The sequence below is a fragment of the Diplotaxodon limnothrissa genome, linkage group LG20 (genome assembly GCF_057381915.1).
Source record: "Diplotaxodon limnothrissa isolate DT_005_m linkage group LG20, D_limnothrissa_male_GT1.1, whole genome shotgun sequence".
Taxonomy (NCBI): Eukaryota; Metazoa; Chordata; class Actinopteri; order Cichliformes; family Cichlidae; genus Diplotaxodon; species Diplotaxodon limnothrissa.
This window is the reverse complement of record NC_140615.1, coordinates 25,361,703-25,378,037: the sequence shown is the minus strand read 5'-3', so window position 1 is coordinate 25,378,037 and position 16,335 is coordinate 25,361,703. Positions and strand designations below refer to the sequence as shown.

The following is a 16,335-nucleotide window of genomic DNA, read 5'->3' as shown; positions in this document are numbered from 1 at the left end:
GTTAACGCCACAACACGGCAAATCTCCGTTAACGAGCTACCCCTGATCGCGCCGTGCGTGGGGCTAGACGGCCAACACGTTAACGAGCTAACTGCGCTAACACACTAGTTCCCACACATGTAATTGAGCATTGCGTGGCACATCCAACATACTGTTTTACTTTAGTCCATGACGCGCTTACCTTCAGGGTTATATCGTTATCGGGACAATATAACGATATATTGTTCAGATGAATGCAGATACATATCTGCAACAGCCGGAGTTTCCCACAAAACAGGGTCAAGGCAGGGTCTTTCATATTGTAAGAGCCATAAAAGGCTCTAGGCTTTAGGCAAATTTTAAAGTTGACTAAAACTGAAAGTAGCTACTGATAAAAACTCCCGTTATCCCACCTTTCAGTTACTTTGATCTTACAAAAATCTGGTTTATCCTGTTGAATTAAAATGGTGTTCTACCAAAATCCAACCACTGACATTACAGGTTAGGTAGCTACAGTGTGTGTGTGGCAAAAGCATGCCCTCTAACAGTCACTCAACAAGTGGAAGATAGTCCTGCAGCCCAATCAGAGGACGTTACGTTTGCTGACGTTTTTTTTTAAAGAACGAATAATAGCACACCACAAAAAACGTGGAAAATAATTACGAAAAAATAAGGCAACAGTGTAATATATTCAGAAGAGTTTCAGATATTTTGCTATTTACATTTCTTAACGACAGCACATAGACGCAGCCATATTGGTGCTGGAAAGTCTTGTCTCTAGATGGCCTGGGAATGCAAAGACAGGATTCCATGTGTTATTAAAGCACTCATAATATTTTCATCTGTTTGGTTCGTTTAACAGAACACTTTGTAGGCACTATGAATGATACTTTGTCAAATTAAAAATATGTTCATTACAAAATATGTACGTATCTTTATTTTTTGTTAATTGCTTTTTTTTTCTATTGGTCTAACATAAGACTATACTTGTTTTAGTAAACTAGTATAATATTTTGTTTAAATTTGTGGAAATAGAGAGCTGAATACATACACACATGACTGTAACGAACACCAAAAACCACATAAAACTTTAGAAAGTCTCGCGGTTCCACATTTCAAGCAAAATCGCCTCGTTGCTTGCACTGAACGTAGATCAGCAGTTGTAAAAATCACACACATACGTCAGCAGAATTACATCAGCAGCTGCGCATGTAAATATAAACAAATACTCCAGATTTTGTACAGTATGTATTAGCATAACGGAAAATAATGTTTGCCACTTCATGAAACCTGCAACACTGTGCAGGCTAGAAATATTATTTCTAATTGTCGAAATTAAAACACAGACGGTTAAATATTGTAAGATAAGTACCTACATGATAAATGTTACCGTCTCTGGTCATCCAGTTTGAATTTGCTCAGAAACACCGCTGCAATATGGCGGCGACGAACTCGCGTCTCATAAGGGTGTAGTGATTCGTAGTGCCAGCAGGTGGGGCTATTGCCTTTGGCTTCAATTTACGTCTGTTAAACCAAACGCACTTTTACTAGATTTTGGGTATGAATACTTTTTGTGTGCCTTGAATTAATGTCGTCCTTGAATTCTCACATTTTTCTTTTTTTATATTTTCTTTTATTTTGTCATAACCCTAATAATTTTGAGTTTATGCAAATATGACACACTTCTATGTATCAATCTAAATGTACACAAAGTTACTGTTAGACACAGACCTCACCAAATGGTGTTTCTCTATACGAGATACTCTGCCAGGTCTTTACTGCTGCTTGTTTCGCAGTCTTGCTGTGTTCACTTTGTGTCTTCAATAACTGAAATGCATCCTTTGTTAGGTTGAGATGAAGTGACTGACTTGGTCATTTAAAAACATCACACTTCTTTGGTAGCTTTTGGGTTTCTTTTGTAGTATGCTTCGGATCATTATCTGTTTGCACTGCTCACAGGGTCAGTGTGATCAGCTTTGCAGCATTCGACTGAATCTGAACAGAGTAAAGCCGTGAACAATTGAGAATTCATGCCGCTCCTATCAGCGGTCACATCATCAATAAACAGTGTAGGCCCAATTCTATCACCAGCCATGCCATAAAACTGTCCACCACAGCAAACGTATGATATGGTATGCTTCAGATCTCTTCTAATCATTCGTAGTTGGTTTCATCTATTCACTTTTTTTCCCCAAACTGCAGTTTCTTTTAGTGTCTTTTTTTCCTGGTAAAATCTATTCTGGCCTTGTTTTTGAGTGGAGCCATGAGTTTGCACCTTGTTGTAAACCATTTTTATTTACATTCATGAAGGTCTCTCTCGTAGACATCAACAATGGCTCGGCTACATCCTCATTAGCGTCACTTGGCAAAATGCTGTGACGTTGTTTTTCTTAACCAAGCAAATGATTCAGGGTCATCCACTTTAGTTTTTTTCTGTGGCACTTTTTTTGTTGTTGTGGAGTTCGTCAGTCCATTCATTTTTAATGCATCAGATTGGTCCGCCCTGCATTTTACTTGTATTTAACTTTGTGCTTTTTCAGTTTCATGATTCACATAGATCAACATGTCTTTGAATCTAAGTTCTAGTGAACAGCTACCAAATGAGAGTTCAACCCTTGGAAAAAAAATATCCAGACCTTTTATCTGATAAATTTGCCAGTGGATAATGAAAACAAACAGGCCTTGCCTGGCTGTGAAACTGCTCACCAGTTAATTTTCTAATTACCCTGAAAACAGGGGACTATGTATAAAAGATGGCTGTAATCCATAAACAGCTAATGCATTGCTGTTTTTGAACATCATGAATTAAAGTCTGCACTTTAATCACATCTTGATGGTTAAAAGTCACTGTATTGGTGTAGAGGGAAAGTTACAAAAATAACAATGTTATTGACCACTTACAGAGCTAACTACCAGTTACTACCTCTCAGCAAGAAATCATATCCTTCACAAAAAAAAAAAGAAGAAAAGAAAAGTAGTGTGTCTGTGAAACTGATTGACCAAAGTCAAGCAGAGAACTGCAAGTTTATTTACATCTTCTTTCTCTGGTGAAGCTCATGACATGAGTGGATTTGAATTTTAATGCACACCATCTACAACAGCTGGAAAGCAGATTATAGGGCAGCAGCATGATTTGCTGTGCCTTTATGAATGAACATCCTCAGATACTGTGCTGCAATTACAAACCACCAAATTGTTTTGAGCACACTTGTGGTTTTTGCATCAGAAGCCTAAGACGTCAGTGGCTATGACGTCCGCAAACCCTTGGGGGGGGGGGGGGGGAATCTACTGTACCACAGTGTGGTTTCACTTTGGAAGTACACACAAACATCTTGGGAATATCAGCAATGCTAATGAAGACAAAGTGGAAACACTCATCAGTGGGATCATGGAGGTTTTAATTACACTTCTCAAACAACTGCATCCAATATACACAAAGAAAGGTGAATAACTATCCAAACACTACAAACTAACAAACTGAAGTTAATACTTTCATTTGTCTGACAATTTACATCTAATACCACTCTTCAGGCTTCAAAGCAACTTCAGCAGTTCACTTACTCATCCACTAAGTGGCAGCATTGAGCTCATATCCAGCCTCCATAGCGCAGCTTGTTGGGCAGGTAGATTTGTGTGAGGAAGTCAGGAGCTATAGCTGTCAAAGACTGTATTTCAGCCTTTACTTTACTTTGCTGCATCAGTTTCATCTACAAAAACAGCAACACACAGTTTTAGTGGGATCAGACAGGAAGCTGTGCAAACAGACAAATCATAGATGCATAACAGACACTCAGCAATGGAAAATAGCTGTTACAAACTTCCAGGAAGCTAACAGTCCTCTCACAAACATTCCTCTACTGTGCGGCACAATATCAAAATGTTCAGTGCGACAGGTTTGCTCTGTGCTTATGGAGAAAATTCAAGGCCTGACCTTTTTATTTATTTATTTTTTAAATTAACAAGTTATATTCATTCATCCAATCAACTTTTTTCTTATTGCTACAACAGAACTGCCAAAAAACATCTCACAGGGTTGGATGAATGTACTGAGGGAGACAAGAGGCAAAGCTTTGAGTTTTGTGGTCAAAGTGGGACAATTTTGTTTGACCAGATCCGGATTCTTGCTCACCAAATTCCGCTTTGCCCTGTCAAAGTTAATCTTTGGTAAGTTGGCTTTCCAAGGTTGAGTTCCACTTAAATTTGCTAGTGTATTTTTTACACTCACACACACACACACACACACACACACACACACACACACACACACACACACACACACACACACGGTGTTATAAGTTGGATGGGCACTGATCTGAACACTTGGAAAGTTGTAGTATCACAACAATCAGCTTATAGAAACTTCAGCTCATAAAGGCATCCAAATGTGTGCAAAGAATTTCAGGAGAAAGATCTCAACAGTTGCAGAGACCAGCGTCAGACTACACTTGGGTTCACAGTGAGAAAGACCGCCACTCCCGTATCTGCCTGTCCAGTTGCAGTACCGCCACAAAGAGTGCAGCTCCACAGTCTCGCAAGACACACAGCGATAACAAACCTGTACTGTGCTCAACTGCTTCTTATTTGTTATGTTTTTGTATTTTTTTTTTGTTGCTCATTTTGTTGTCTGATAAAATAATCAGGCTGCCCACGTGCTCAGTGACCTTGTGGTTTCCCTTAAATGTTTGGGCTCAGTAACACGTAGAGGATCTTGTGGGAATTGTAAGGTGCCATTACGTAAATGCTCATTTGGATAAACAGCTTTTTTTTTTTCTCCATTCAGCTAATCAACATGTGGAATTCCTTAGCTGCAGAACTCAAACAGGAACCCTAAAACTGAAGCAGTTATTTAAAAGTATATCAGTCCTGCAGTCACGAAGAATTGTCTGCTTCTTGTCTTACAGTGCTTTATTGTTCTAAAATTGATTACTTTTTAGTTTAACTCTCATGCATGTGTTGCTCAGTATTCTGTGTTTTAAAGAGCGTTTTAGGGACGGGGATTGCAAATTAACTTAACTATAACTATAAATGCTGTGGTGTGTGGCATGGTTCATGTTACATTCTTTCAAATAAACAATAAGCAAACTAAACCCAGAGACTGTAACTAACTGCACCGAAATGTTGTTCTAATTGGGAGAGGAAATGTTTCAGACTTTGGACTGCTTCAGCTTGCTTCTCCCACAAATTAGACCTCTCATTCCTCCAGATTCCTCCAGTCTAAAAATGAGATTTTGTAATATTTTTTTATTTAATGTCATTAATTCTTTTAGTAGTACCATGAGCTTTGGAAGCTTTTGTATATTTGGCTCTTGACAGGCAAGAAACCCCCCCCCTAGAAAAAACTGGTTTCTTAAAGAGAATAAAATGTATTGGATGTCACACAGGACCATATCTAGATAGAAAAATCCTTCAAAGCTCAGTACCTTTCAGATACCTTTCCTTCCCATCCCACAAATTTCTACAAACAGTTTCATCTATCCTCCTACATAAACTGCAGCACTTTCCTCTTTGGCGTCCTCTTTCACTCACCTCTTTCTGCCACTCTGGTTGGCTGGTTAAATACGGCCTTTCAAGGAGGCTGCAGAGTTTGCTTTCATCTCTCTTGGTAAGTGGGATCAGAGCGTCCTTGGGAACCCGCAACCTAAAAAATAAAATTTAGATTTAAAAACATATATATAAGAGACTTCAGTTCATGGATGTTATCCCTGAAGAATGTTTCGTTCCCTTTTTTTAAACAGACTCCCAGAAAGGAGGTTATGTGTAGGTTCAGCCAAGTAAAAAAAGAAAACAAAAAGAAAGAAAAACCGAATAGACTACAATTTAATGTATGTCAGAAATTTTCTTTCGGCCCAAATTTGTTCAAGGGGGTGTATACTTAAAACTCAATATGTTTTTGCAAAGAGCTCCATGAAGGGGGGAAAAAAAGTGATGGCAACAGCAACAGAAACCAAAACAAACAATCTAAACTTCCCCAGAATATAATCCCAATTAGAGGCAGGAGGAGGAAGTAGGAAGTAGCGAATGCTCAGTCCAAACCTCTGTAGGTCAGAGGGGAGGAGGCCTAGCCACATAACGCTGGGGACGGTCAGACTGTGGGCCTCAAACGACATTGCCTGCGGATAAACCGACGCATACACACCCAGTCACATACACACACATCAAATACACATAGCATGCTTATACAGAAAACAAACACACTGTTAATCAGTGCTGTACTCTCATACCACAGCAAACCCCAACACATGTTTACAATGAAGTTAATGAAACAAGAATGACTACAAAAGCCTCACAAAGGTCAAAAGTGATGCGATTGTCACACAATCGCATAACAGTTTCACTTCATAGCGTGTCTGTTTAATTTTCTAACATGCATGACTGATTCTTTTTATGTAAAGAGGTGCATGATTATAACGTGCTAACACAGAGACACTCAACAGGCTACAGTGGATAATGCAGAGTACAGGAATAACGGCATAACAGGACTCACCACTGATCCATACTTGTAGATGCACATGATTTCAATGCCTGGGAAAATCAGAGGGAGGGACAGAGAGACGCTGCAATCACTTGCATACCAGAGCAATTATCCTCTGTGATGTGATCTTAGAACAAAGTAAAGCATTACATATGTGTCTCGCCACGCAGCGGCAAAAAACTTAGTGGTATGGAGGCTGATGGAAACCGAGCCAACTCCCCCTGGACGACATCACACCAACGGGAATAATAGCTAGACTAGGCACCATGACACAGTGGACAGGTGCTAACTTTTGTTGGCTTAGCGAGACATGCAACCCAGCTGTGTGTGTGTCTGTGTGTGGATCTGAAATGCTGTTAAATGTGTGGGAAAATGCAAAGTATGTCTGACAGCTTAAGTATTCAAGCAGATGAATTATACCATGAGGATCAGCATCCACGAGGGCAAAGATGGGGATGTGCAGCTCATCCCAAAGCCTTTTCACCATCAGCCTGCTGTTCACATCTGGCACACCTTTACCCTGATTCACACAAACACAATGATTAAGTACACAGATTACTAAGACTGCTCTTTCTGAAAGAAGACAACATTCAGATCAAAAGCAGACACAGAAAAATACTGTGATAATGATGCAAGGGGAGATCTTTGTGCAGAAGTCATCATCCAGAAGTCTCTGGAACGTCGCATCCTTCTCGATGATCATGACAAATTTTGCAGATGATACAATATCTGAAAAAGGACAAGGATGACAGCTGCAATGATAGACTTACAATCATGGGACAAAACATGAAAGTAGATTCTTAAATAGATTACAAAGCATACTTTTAATTCCACTGATGTTCGATGAAACTGAGACAGCCTGAAAGCAAAAAAAAAAAGATAAAAAAGAAAATAAATAAATAAAAAAATTGCACTACTACATGGCATTTAAAAAAAAAAAGTTTGAGTTTTTCCCCTGCAAAGCAGTCTAAGTGCTTTGTATTGCTAGCTGAATTTACTGTTCATCTTTTTCTTGGAAGAAAACGGTTGTCGTTATGCTGTCTACAATGAAAATTAACCCTTTGGATCTACTGATGGGAATCACATACAGGTTATCTATATTATGGATTTATATTTAGAATTTATTTTAGATTAAATCTTTTAATACTAATAAATGCTAGACAGTGATGTGCAACACTGGGCTTCAGTAGATCAGCTGAAATGTTTTTTTGTGGGACAATGGTTGCCTGTGCCTCTGTGATGCCCATCTCTCATTCAGTGACATTATTGACATAGTGGCTCTAGCTGCTCACAACCCTAGCAGAATAGCGGCAAACAAAGTGTTGACTATCAGTCTGTGGTGCACGTGGCAGGCTTGAGTCATTACTCAATGAGATAATTTCCTGTAATTACTGGCTTTACATTCTATCACTGTAATAAAAAGTTTTAACCCAGTGAGCACGAGGTCGTTAGGATGGCTTTGCTAAATAAGCCAAATGTTTCTCACATTTCCAAAGCTGTAACGTCGAACTAAGCATAGTCCATTTCATGCCTGTCCATCGAGCAACCAGAACCTCATCTTAGTCCTAGTTTAATGAAGGCTTTTAGCCGTATCAAGCATCTATGGCAACATTTCATCCTCGGAGGGCCAGACTATTTTAGAAAAAAGGAAAAGGCTACTATGATTAAATTACATTTTTCTTTGACACACAAATGCAAAGCATTACTGTACTAAATTCCGTAATCACGTTACTCTTAAAATTATATTATTGCCTACATTATACAGCTTCTTCAATTATGTGCACAATGGGTGGATAGAAATTAAAACAATGATAGATCAATAAACATTTTTCCTGTGCACTGCAATCAGCTGAGATCAGTTATTAAGCAGAGAGGAGAAAAACAAAATTAAATACAGAGCAGAGAAGGACAGACATTTAGCCATCAGTAAAACAGTAAAAGTCTGTTTGCACGTACAGTATAAACTGAACGCCCTCTGTTGGAATCGACTTAAATAGCAGCTCAGATTTAGTACAGATTCATTAACATAATGCTGCCTTTTACTGACATTTGAGGGGTTATTTAGATTTCACTTTTAAGGGCTGGTTCTGTTCCCTGAGCTGTATTTTGACTATATTTGGTGTATGGTCAGATAATGTCAATATTTTAAAGGCCCCTGGAGAAATTTCATGTATGGTGGTATTAACCTATATAAATAAAAAAGGACGCCTGGCTTCCGTAGCTCAGACTTACAGTTACTTTCTTGGGGAGTACAGTAAACCAAAAATCCAGCTATAAATGATGTACTGTTTCTTGTTGCAGTGTCATTTAAAAACAAAAAAACAAAACTGTGGTGTGAATGGCTCAAATCGTAGGTTTGAGCCATTTTATTCAATATTTTATTCAATATTTGTCACACCACAACCCACCAACCCCTGAGTCCCCGTCTTTTTAACTAGGCGGGCGTGATTAAGGATGCCGTGCAGGTGCGTCCGCCCTCCCTGCACGGCACCACAGACCATGCCCCATGACAAAAACAAACACGAAATCAGGCGAAGAAGCATTAAAGTGGTGCTTACAGTTGAGCTGGAGTGGCAGTCAATCCTCGTGCCGTCCTCCTCCATATAACACAGGTCACCTGAGATCAATCCCTTGGATGTGGCCAACTAGCAACAAAGTTACAGATAAGTTACAGAATTTAGCACAAGCCCATATTATCACACACATACAAGGGACGAGCTATTTCAAGCACTGGGCCCTGAATTCAACTTTAATTTTATTTCTCTTTGATCAAAAGAGCTGTTTGTTTTCCACAGGTGTTTCCTGGGACACCTGGGAAGCAGAACAAAAATAAAATACCATCCTAAACTAACATACTTCATCTGTGGGAGCTGAACTAATATCCAAAGGAATTTTTCTACAAGTTTTCAATATCAGGGGTTTGTATTTTCTACCACACAATCATATGAACCGCATCGCCTGCTAACGCAGACATGCACACTCACCACATGTAGTGATCTGCGAGGAACCTTTAGCATGCAGGAGATGTCATCTACGATACTATCAACAGCTTTCTGTGAACCAAAGAGCTTTGTGTTGTTGTAATAGATGTCTCTGTGGAGACAAACACTGTTATGTGAAAAAAAATAAATAAACTGAAATTCAAGCATTCCTATGAAAACCAAGGGTATCTATATGTTGGCTTTAGTAAAGTATGGATTATTTATAAAGAACCTTTTTGTAGCATATGAGTTGCTCTGGACAAGCCTGTAGATGACTGAGAGAATCTTGAGAATCTGGGCTTTGAAGAGAAACACAGATTTGGGGAAAAAAAAAAAAAAAAACAACTAATTAAACCTTAAACACTACATCAACATATCAGAGATTTAAACAACACATTCTGTATCCATGCCGTAAAACTGATCCCAAAAAGGCAACATGTTACGTCTCTGCCAATTTGTCACCTAAAACTACCTCTGACTTTTACTGACATTTGTGCAGTTTATGCATACGTTCACAACGAATACAAATGAAATCCATATGCACCATACAACTGTGTTAAAGAACTTCAAAAACAGATGTTGCATAACAAATAAAATGAAAAAAACAAACAAACAAACAAACATAACAGTTCATCTTCTCACCAAATTTAGTGACAGATGAAGGGCAGTCGGCCCTAATGGTGGTGACAGACTGTCTTGAACTCATCTGAAGCCCAATGGCACTGTCAAAGCTTCAGTGGGAAGCAATCAAAAAAAGATTTATGATTTCATGATGTAAACAAAGTAACAAAAGAGCCCATTAAAAAAAAAAAAAAAAAAAAAAAGCATCTGCACAGACTGTGTGCTCCGTTTACAGTAAGTGCTTTCAAACATTAGCTCCCACCTGCAAATTATCTAAAATTCCCCACACCCCGAGGGCTACCTGTAGCACTGTTCCATTTAAAATGGCTGAGCCAGAATGTGATTTAAGCTGTAGCAAGGTTTGATCTATTTGAGATCAGACAGTCCTCTTTGTTCTAAGCATAAGGTCTCCCCATCCTAGTCACATTAAAGCCTCTTGACAAATGCTGTGCTTTTCAATTCCTTATCAGTGTGTCATCTTTTTAGCAGCAGGAAGTTCTTTTAGGTTTTCTCTGAATCAAAGCAGAAGATTTTCATTTCCACCACCTGGTTGACCCCATGGTCAGCTTGAAAAACCCCCATCTAAAAATTCAAACAGAGCAAAAGTCTGCGTTTATCTCTTTAAGGGAAATTAAATAACAATGAAATAATCCTGTGTGGCTTTACACACGATTCCTTTTGGCTTGTGCTATCTCCCAAAGGTCATGTGGCTTAAAATGAATGAGCAATTATATGTGTGGAGGGAAACTTGCCATGCTACAGCATGTTTAAATCAAAATACCTTATGTTGGCCCAGCTGGATCTGTTGGGCAGCGCCAGGACAGGGGCCTCAGCTTTGGACAGACTGGTGACTATTTCCAGGATTATGCTTTCAATTCGGTTTAAAATTTCCTGGCTGGAAATAGAAATACTAAATGAAGTTATAATATCACAAGAAAACTTTTTCCAAACAGACAACCAATTCTACAATTAATGTCAAAGACCAATTGTAGTCTAGGACTGTGATTCTCTTTTATAATAATATGCAACCAGCAGAATTTAGGAAAATCAAAGAAACTGTTTCTGATTTAAATAAATACCTAAATTAGAAGCTACATCACACTGCTGTCAAATGATATAATACCATCTGGCAATGCTGTTCATTGTGAGTACCCTTGGCACCCAGCTTTGAATCACTGTAATTTCTAACCAGATTATTCTAATTGTTACTTCAACCAACTGTGTGTTTAATAATAAATCTTTAGAGGCTAAAAATTCAACTTTCTAAATTCATCATTATTACAAAATTTTACCTATAATGTGAAATGGATAAAAGAAATGTATTTATAAATGGCTAACAAATTAGAGGATAAAGCAACTTAAATTGTCTTATAGAGCCCAATATATCAATGGGGTCGATATAATTACTAATATATTGATTTTGGAATTTTAAATGACCAACTAATAAAAATGTAAAAAGGAAAGAAGAGACAGGAGAAACACCCTTCAGCCATATTATTTCTGTTGATGTTACATATTTTGTTCACCAGAGGGCACTCAGCAGCCTCCCTATTGGCAAAAACTTGTTTGGAAAGAAACAAACCACCACCAGCTGTGCTGAGGAATTTTTGTGACAATAAAACAAGATTAATTTTAAAACACACTATCATTATTTTAGTAAGAACTATTATTATTATTATTATTATTAACTAGACATGACAACTGCTAGGAAAATCTGTTTGCTTTAAGTTTCTGAAAGGGGAAAAATATATACTTTTTTAAAATCACTAAATACCTTATTGGTGTTAAAAGTCCTCTAAAGTCCTTTTAAGTGCTTTGGCACTGATTCTATAACTGAACCATCATCGTAAAGTTATTCCCTCATTTGGTATTATGATGATGGTGCTGGAAATCACAATAAGCCAGATTGGTCTAAAATTTCTAGCTCTTCCATTAAGTTGAGCTCTTGTGACTGCAAAGGCCATAGTTAAGTTTGAAATCATTTTCATATTATCAAATCATTCACTGTCATTTTCAGGCTGTAAGAAACGACTCTTATCAAGATGGAAATGTTTCATCACAGGATAAAGGTGATCCCATGGGAGACTTTGGAGGCCATCCGAGTACAGAGAACTTATTGTCTTGTTCAAGCAACTAGTGTGAGATAACTGGAATGTTGTGAGATGGTGTGTTATCCTGCTCGAATCAGCCATTACAAGATAGGGACACTGTAGTCATAAAGGGATGCACATGGTCAGCAAAAATACACACTAAACATTGCTCAGTTGGTACTAACAGCCCTAAAATGTGCCAACAAGTTTTCTCCCACACTATTGCACAACCATCAGTCTGAACCACTGAAACAAGGCAAGAGGAGCGTGTGCCAGTAGCCCCAGCTTCCTCTTCTTAGCTGACAGGAGTGGCGCCCAATCTGGTCTTCTGCTGCTGTTGCCCATCAGCTTCAAGGTTGTGACATGTTGCATATACTGAGCTCCTCTTCTGCACACTTTGGTAGTAACAAGTAGTTAACTGAATTATCCCATTGGTTCAAAGCAGTTCAAAGGCTCTGACTTCTGGCATTAACAAGGTATTTACCCACAGAACTGCTGCTCACTGGATATTTACTTTTTTCAGCACCACTCTCTTTAAACCCTAAAGATGATTGTGTGAAAATATCTCAGACCTACAGACCAGCCTGTCTGACACCAACAACTACACCACATTTAAAGTCACATAATATTCTCTGCATATCCTGATGCTTGACCATGTCTCCGTGCACCACGTTGCTGCCATATCATTGGCCAACTACACATTTTCTTTAATTAGCAGTTGAACAGGTGCACCTAATAAAAGGGCAACTCAGTGTATGATTTTAATCTTGCTAGTTCAACATATTTTGTGCAAAATCTTTTTCTAACGACCACATTTTTAAATACTTCCCGGACACATAATTGTTTCTACAGTAAAGTGTTTCAAGTAGAGTACATGATAAAATCAAATTAACTAACACTACCCATGATTGGCAGACATTTTTACATGTGACTGATTACACTGGGATAATAACAGGGCATAATGACAGGCTATGGTGAATTGGTAAAGTACATAGCTAGCCAACTACGAAACACAATGTCGAGTAAACCCTAGATAAACTGCTCTTTGTGAATATATACACATCAATATGAGTTTAAATATTAAATAGAACCGCAATACCAGTTACATTAAACCGCTTTGGCTCCTCAAAACATCCACAGTCTCTGTGAATACTGTTGCACTACACAGAGAATAAGCTAACCTAGCGTAACTGGCTATTAGCCGGTTGGAGTAGATCGGTGTGAACTTACTGGTTGATTTCTTTTTCAGCACGCTGCCAGTCTGTCGTGACTCCCACGTTGATCAACAGTTTTGCATGGAGCTTATCAATTTCAGAACAAAAATGAGCCGCACGGGATTCCATCACGTTACCTGTTACTAGATGTCATTTTATCTACCTGCAAGAAATTCCCGCGTAAGGATGTTTTACGGAAATCTCGCGCGTTTTTGTGTCGATCACGCAGTTCAGACCTGTAGTATTTGTTTTGAATAAATTAATTTGCAACAATTATTCTGCCCTAAGAATTTCTACATGGTATTCAAGCAAAACCGAGCTAATAAATAGATACATTGCTTAAGTAGTAACAAATAGTAATGATAAAGTGATCAATAATAATAAAAGTTTTAAATTAATATGATTTTTGAAAGTAAAATAAAGAAAGAGGTGTCTCCTAACACTGTCACGCCGTTTTTAATGACCGATACTAAAGGTTAAATAAATAAATAAAAGTGGTGCTGCTTCAGACTAATGTGATTTTGATAAACAGGCAACACTAACATTCTTCAGACTTTTTTAAAAAAAAGTTATTTTTAAAGTGGTCTTAAGCAATAGTTCCCCAGGCTTTCTGAAGGCCTGTTAGGTCACTTAACAGTGACTTATGAATCATTCAAGCATAAAAACTCACTTATGTCAAGAGGTAGAACAGTGTTGTGCTGACACCTAACAGACATCTTGGCAAAGAGACAATTTTAAACTGTATCTTTAGACACTTTAGATACTTCACACATTGTGAAGTAAATACTTTTCAATTTCTTCTGTTACATTTAGGGAAAATCCAAAAGACAACACGGTTTGAGAGACAGAAAGTACCATTTTTGGACGAACAAGGTGATTTCCAAAGAGCTATTAACTGAAAACATAGAATATCTCAGTACTGCGCGCATTGTGACCTTAATAAATCTGAAGAAACTGGACAAGTGGTGGACAAAAGAAGTGGCAGATCTAAAAATGATCTAGAGCAGAGGAACGGCATGGAGCCATATTCTTAACAAATAGGAAGAAAATAAGATAAGATAAGTCACAGCAGGAGTGGACAGTGCAAAAGTTACATAGCAAAAATTAGAATACAATAAGAATAAAATACTGTACACAAATGTACAGAATAGAATAAAATAAAATACTATATACAGTAGAATAAATAGAATAAAATATACAATAGGATAAAAATAGAATACAAATGCTGTATACAAATGCTGTAGTAAAAATACAACTTTGTCAGTTTCAACTTCTGAAAACTAATGAATCCAATTTATTTATTTATTTTTTTAAAGATGGTTCAACTCATCATCAATATGTATGGAAGAGTTGAAGTCAGAGGTGCCACAGCGCATGTCTGAAGCCATCTGCAAAACAAGGTGTTGGATATCCTGTCAAAATCAATGAAATTATGAATGCAGAAAAGTGTTGTGAGATGTTAATCAACAATGTAATCTGATCTGGAAATTGCATGACACACAAGAACTTTCTTTTTTCCACATGGCAATGATCCCAAACACTGCCAATGCAGTAAAAGCATACCTGAAACACACAGTGGAACACTATGAGTCATGCATTGGCCTCCCCAGAGCCTGGACCTCATCATTATTGAAGCAGTGTGGAAAAAAGGCATCATTTTGATAGAGAACAGAGCAAAAGGCAGCCAACGACCAAAAGGAGCTTCAAGAAGGTCCGTCAAGAAGCCAGAGAACTATTCCTGAATACTATAAATATCATAAGAAAGCTTGCCTAAGAGAGTTCAGGCTGTGTTGAAGAATAAAGGGGGTTGTACCAAATGTTGACTTTCACCTGGTTAGAATTGGGCAAACTGTTTTTGCTTTGTAAACTGTATCTCCGTATATGTTTGCACGTTTCAATTAATCCCTTCACCTGTTTCCCATTTTCCTGCCAAAACAAAAATAAATGAGGGGTGGCTCAGGTCTTTTTGCACATCACTACATAAGCTTAAAACTTATTCCTACCAGTCTTCCCGTTGAAGATAAAGACCAGTGATCCAGTGTGTGTGGGCCAGTTAACACCTCAGTGGTGTAAATTAGGAGGCATATCCTGGTAATCTAGAAAAATCCACATCAGCACCCTATGTGACATTCATAAAGCCGTGTCACTGAGCTTGCTGCTTTTTGTCCAAAGGTGTGTCGTGTGTGTGTGTGGTTTCCGTAGGGTGGGTGCAAGTTTAATTGGTTGTGGTTAGCGTCTGTGAGAAGCCAAATATATATTGTTTCTGTTAGCCATGTGGAAGTGATTTTTAAATGTAATTTTGATGATGGCTGTGTGCGTAACGATAATACTGGCCAACATGTGTTTTAAGGCTCTCTTAAATGGTACAAATGCTGCTCATTCTTTTGTTAGGAGCTCAGTTTACTATATCAGACAGTTATTGCCTATTTGCAGCTGTTTTAAGCTACAAACATTAAAAAGACATTAAATAAATACGACACCCTGAGGAAATTACACATTTTGCTTCATAAACAACCTTTCAGAACCTGTTTCTGTCTCTTGGTTGCATTGTGCTGCAGTCAAGTCGCTTCATTAAAGCAGAAAAATGTGCTTGGATTTTACAACTATTAGGTCATCAAGAGTCCCCACCTTTCAGAATTGCTGGCAGGCATGCTGCGTGTGTTTGGAGAGGCGCTGTGGTCTTTTTTTTCCACAGTGTGAAGGCCTGCTCAGAGCGTGTGGGAGCCAGGATCTAAAGAGAAGAGGTCCGTGCCCCTGACCTGACCCTGAATATTTTCTAATGTGCAGCTTTACCAATGGTCCCTCTTTCCCCTGAGTGACTTTGACAAGCTGCTTCCGTAGTAATGTCTCTTAATTTCAAAGTAATTGCTATCTCTTAGTGATGAGGAACAACCCCTCACCCAAGCTGAAAAAATGTTAATATGTGGAAGACCACAGGTTGCCGGGGTCCTTTTTCTTCTGTTCCAGAAAGCCTGAGA

The 16,335-nt window shown here is 38.3% G+C and overlaps 1 protein-coding gene across 2 annotated transcripts; it reads right to left on the bottom strand.

Moving 5' to 3' along the window:
- Positions 1 to 3,566: 3,566 nt before the first annotated feature.
- Positions 3,567 to 13,486, bottom strand: spo11 (SPO11 initiator of meiotic double stranded breaks). 2 transcript variants are annotated; one of them, XM_085343800.1, is made up of 13 exons: positions 13,374 to 13,486; positions 10,835 to 10,948; positions 10,075 to 10,163; positions 9,665 to 9,731; positions 9,436 to 9,559; positions 9,010 to 9,096; positions 7,274 to 7,310; positions 7,071 to 7,180; positions 6,872 to 6,971; positions 6,464 to 6,501; positions 6,013 to 6,089; positions 5,506 to 5,617; positions 3,567 to 3,686 (listed from the first exon to the last, which is right to left on the bottom strand). In XM_085343800.1, exons 1-13 carry the CDS (start codon positions 13,484 to 13,486, stop codon positions 3,567 to 3,569), a joined length of 1,188 nt encoding a protein of 395 aa, XP_085199926.1. The 2 variants fall into 2 exon arrangements, with proteins under 2 accessions (XP_085199926.1, XP_085199927.1); XM_085343801.1 differs by having other exon boundaries at positions 9,436 to 9,544.
- Between the last annotated feature and the right edge of the window lie 2,849 nt (positions 13,487 to 16,335).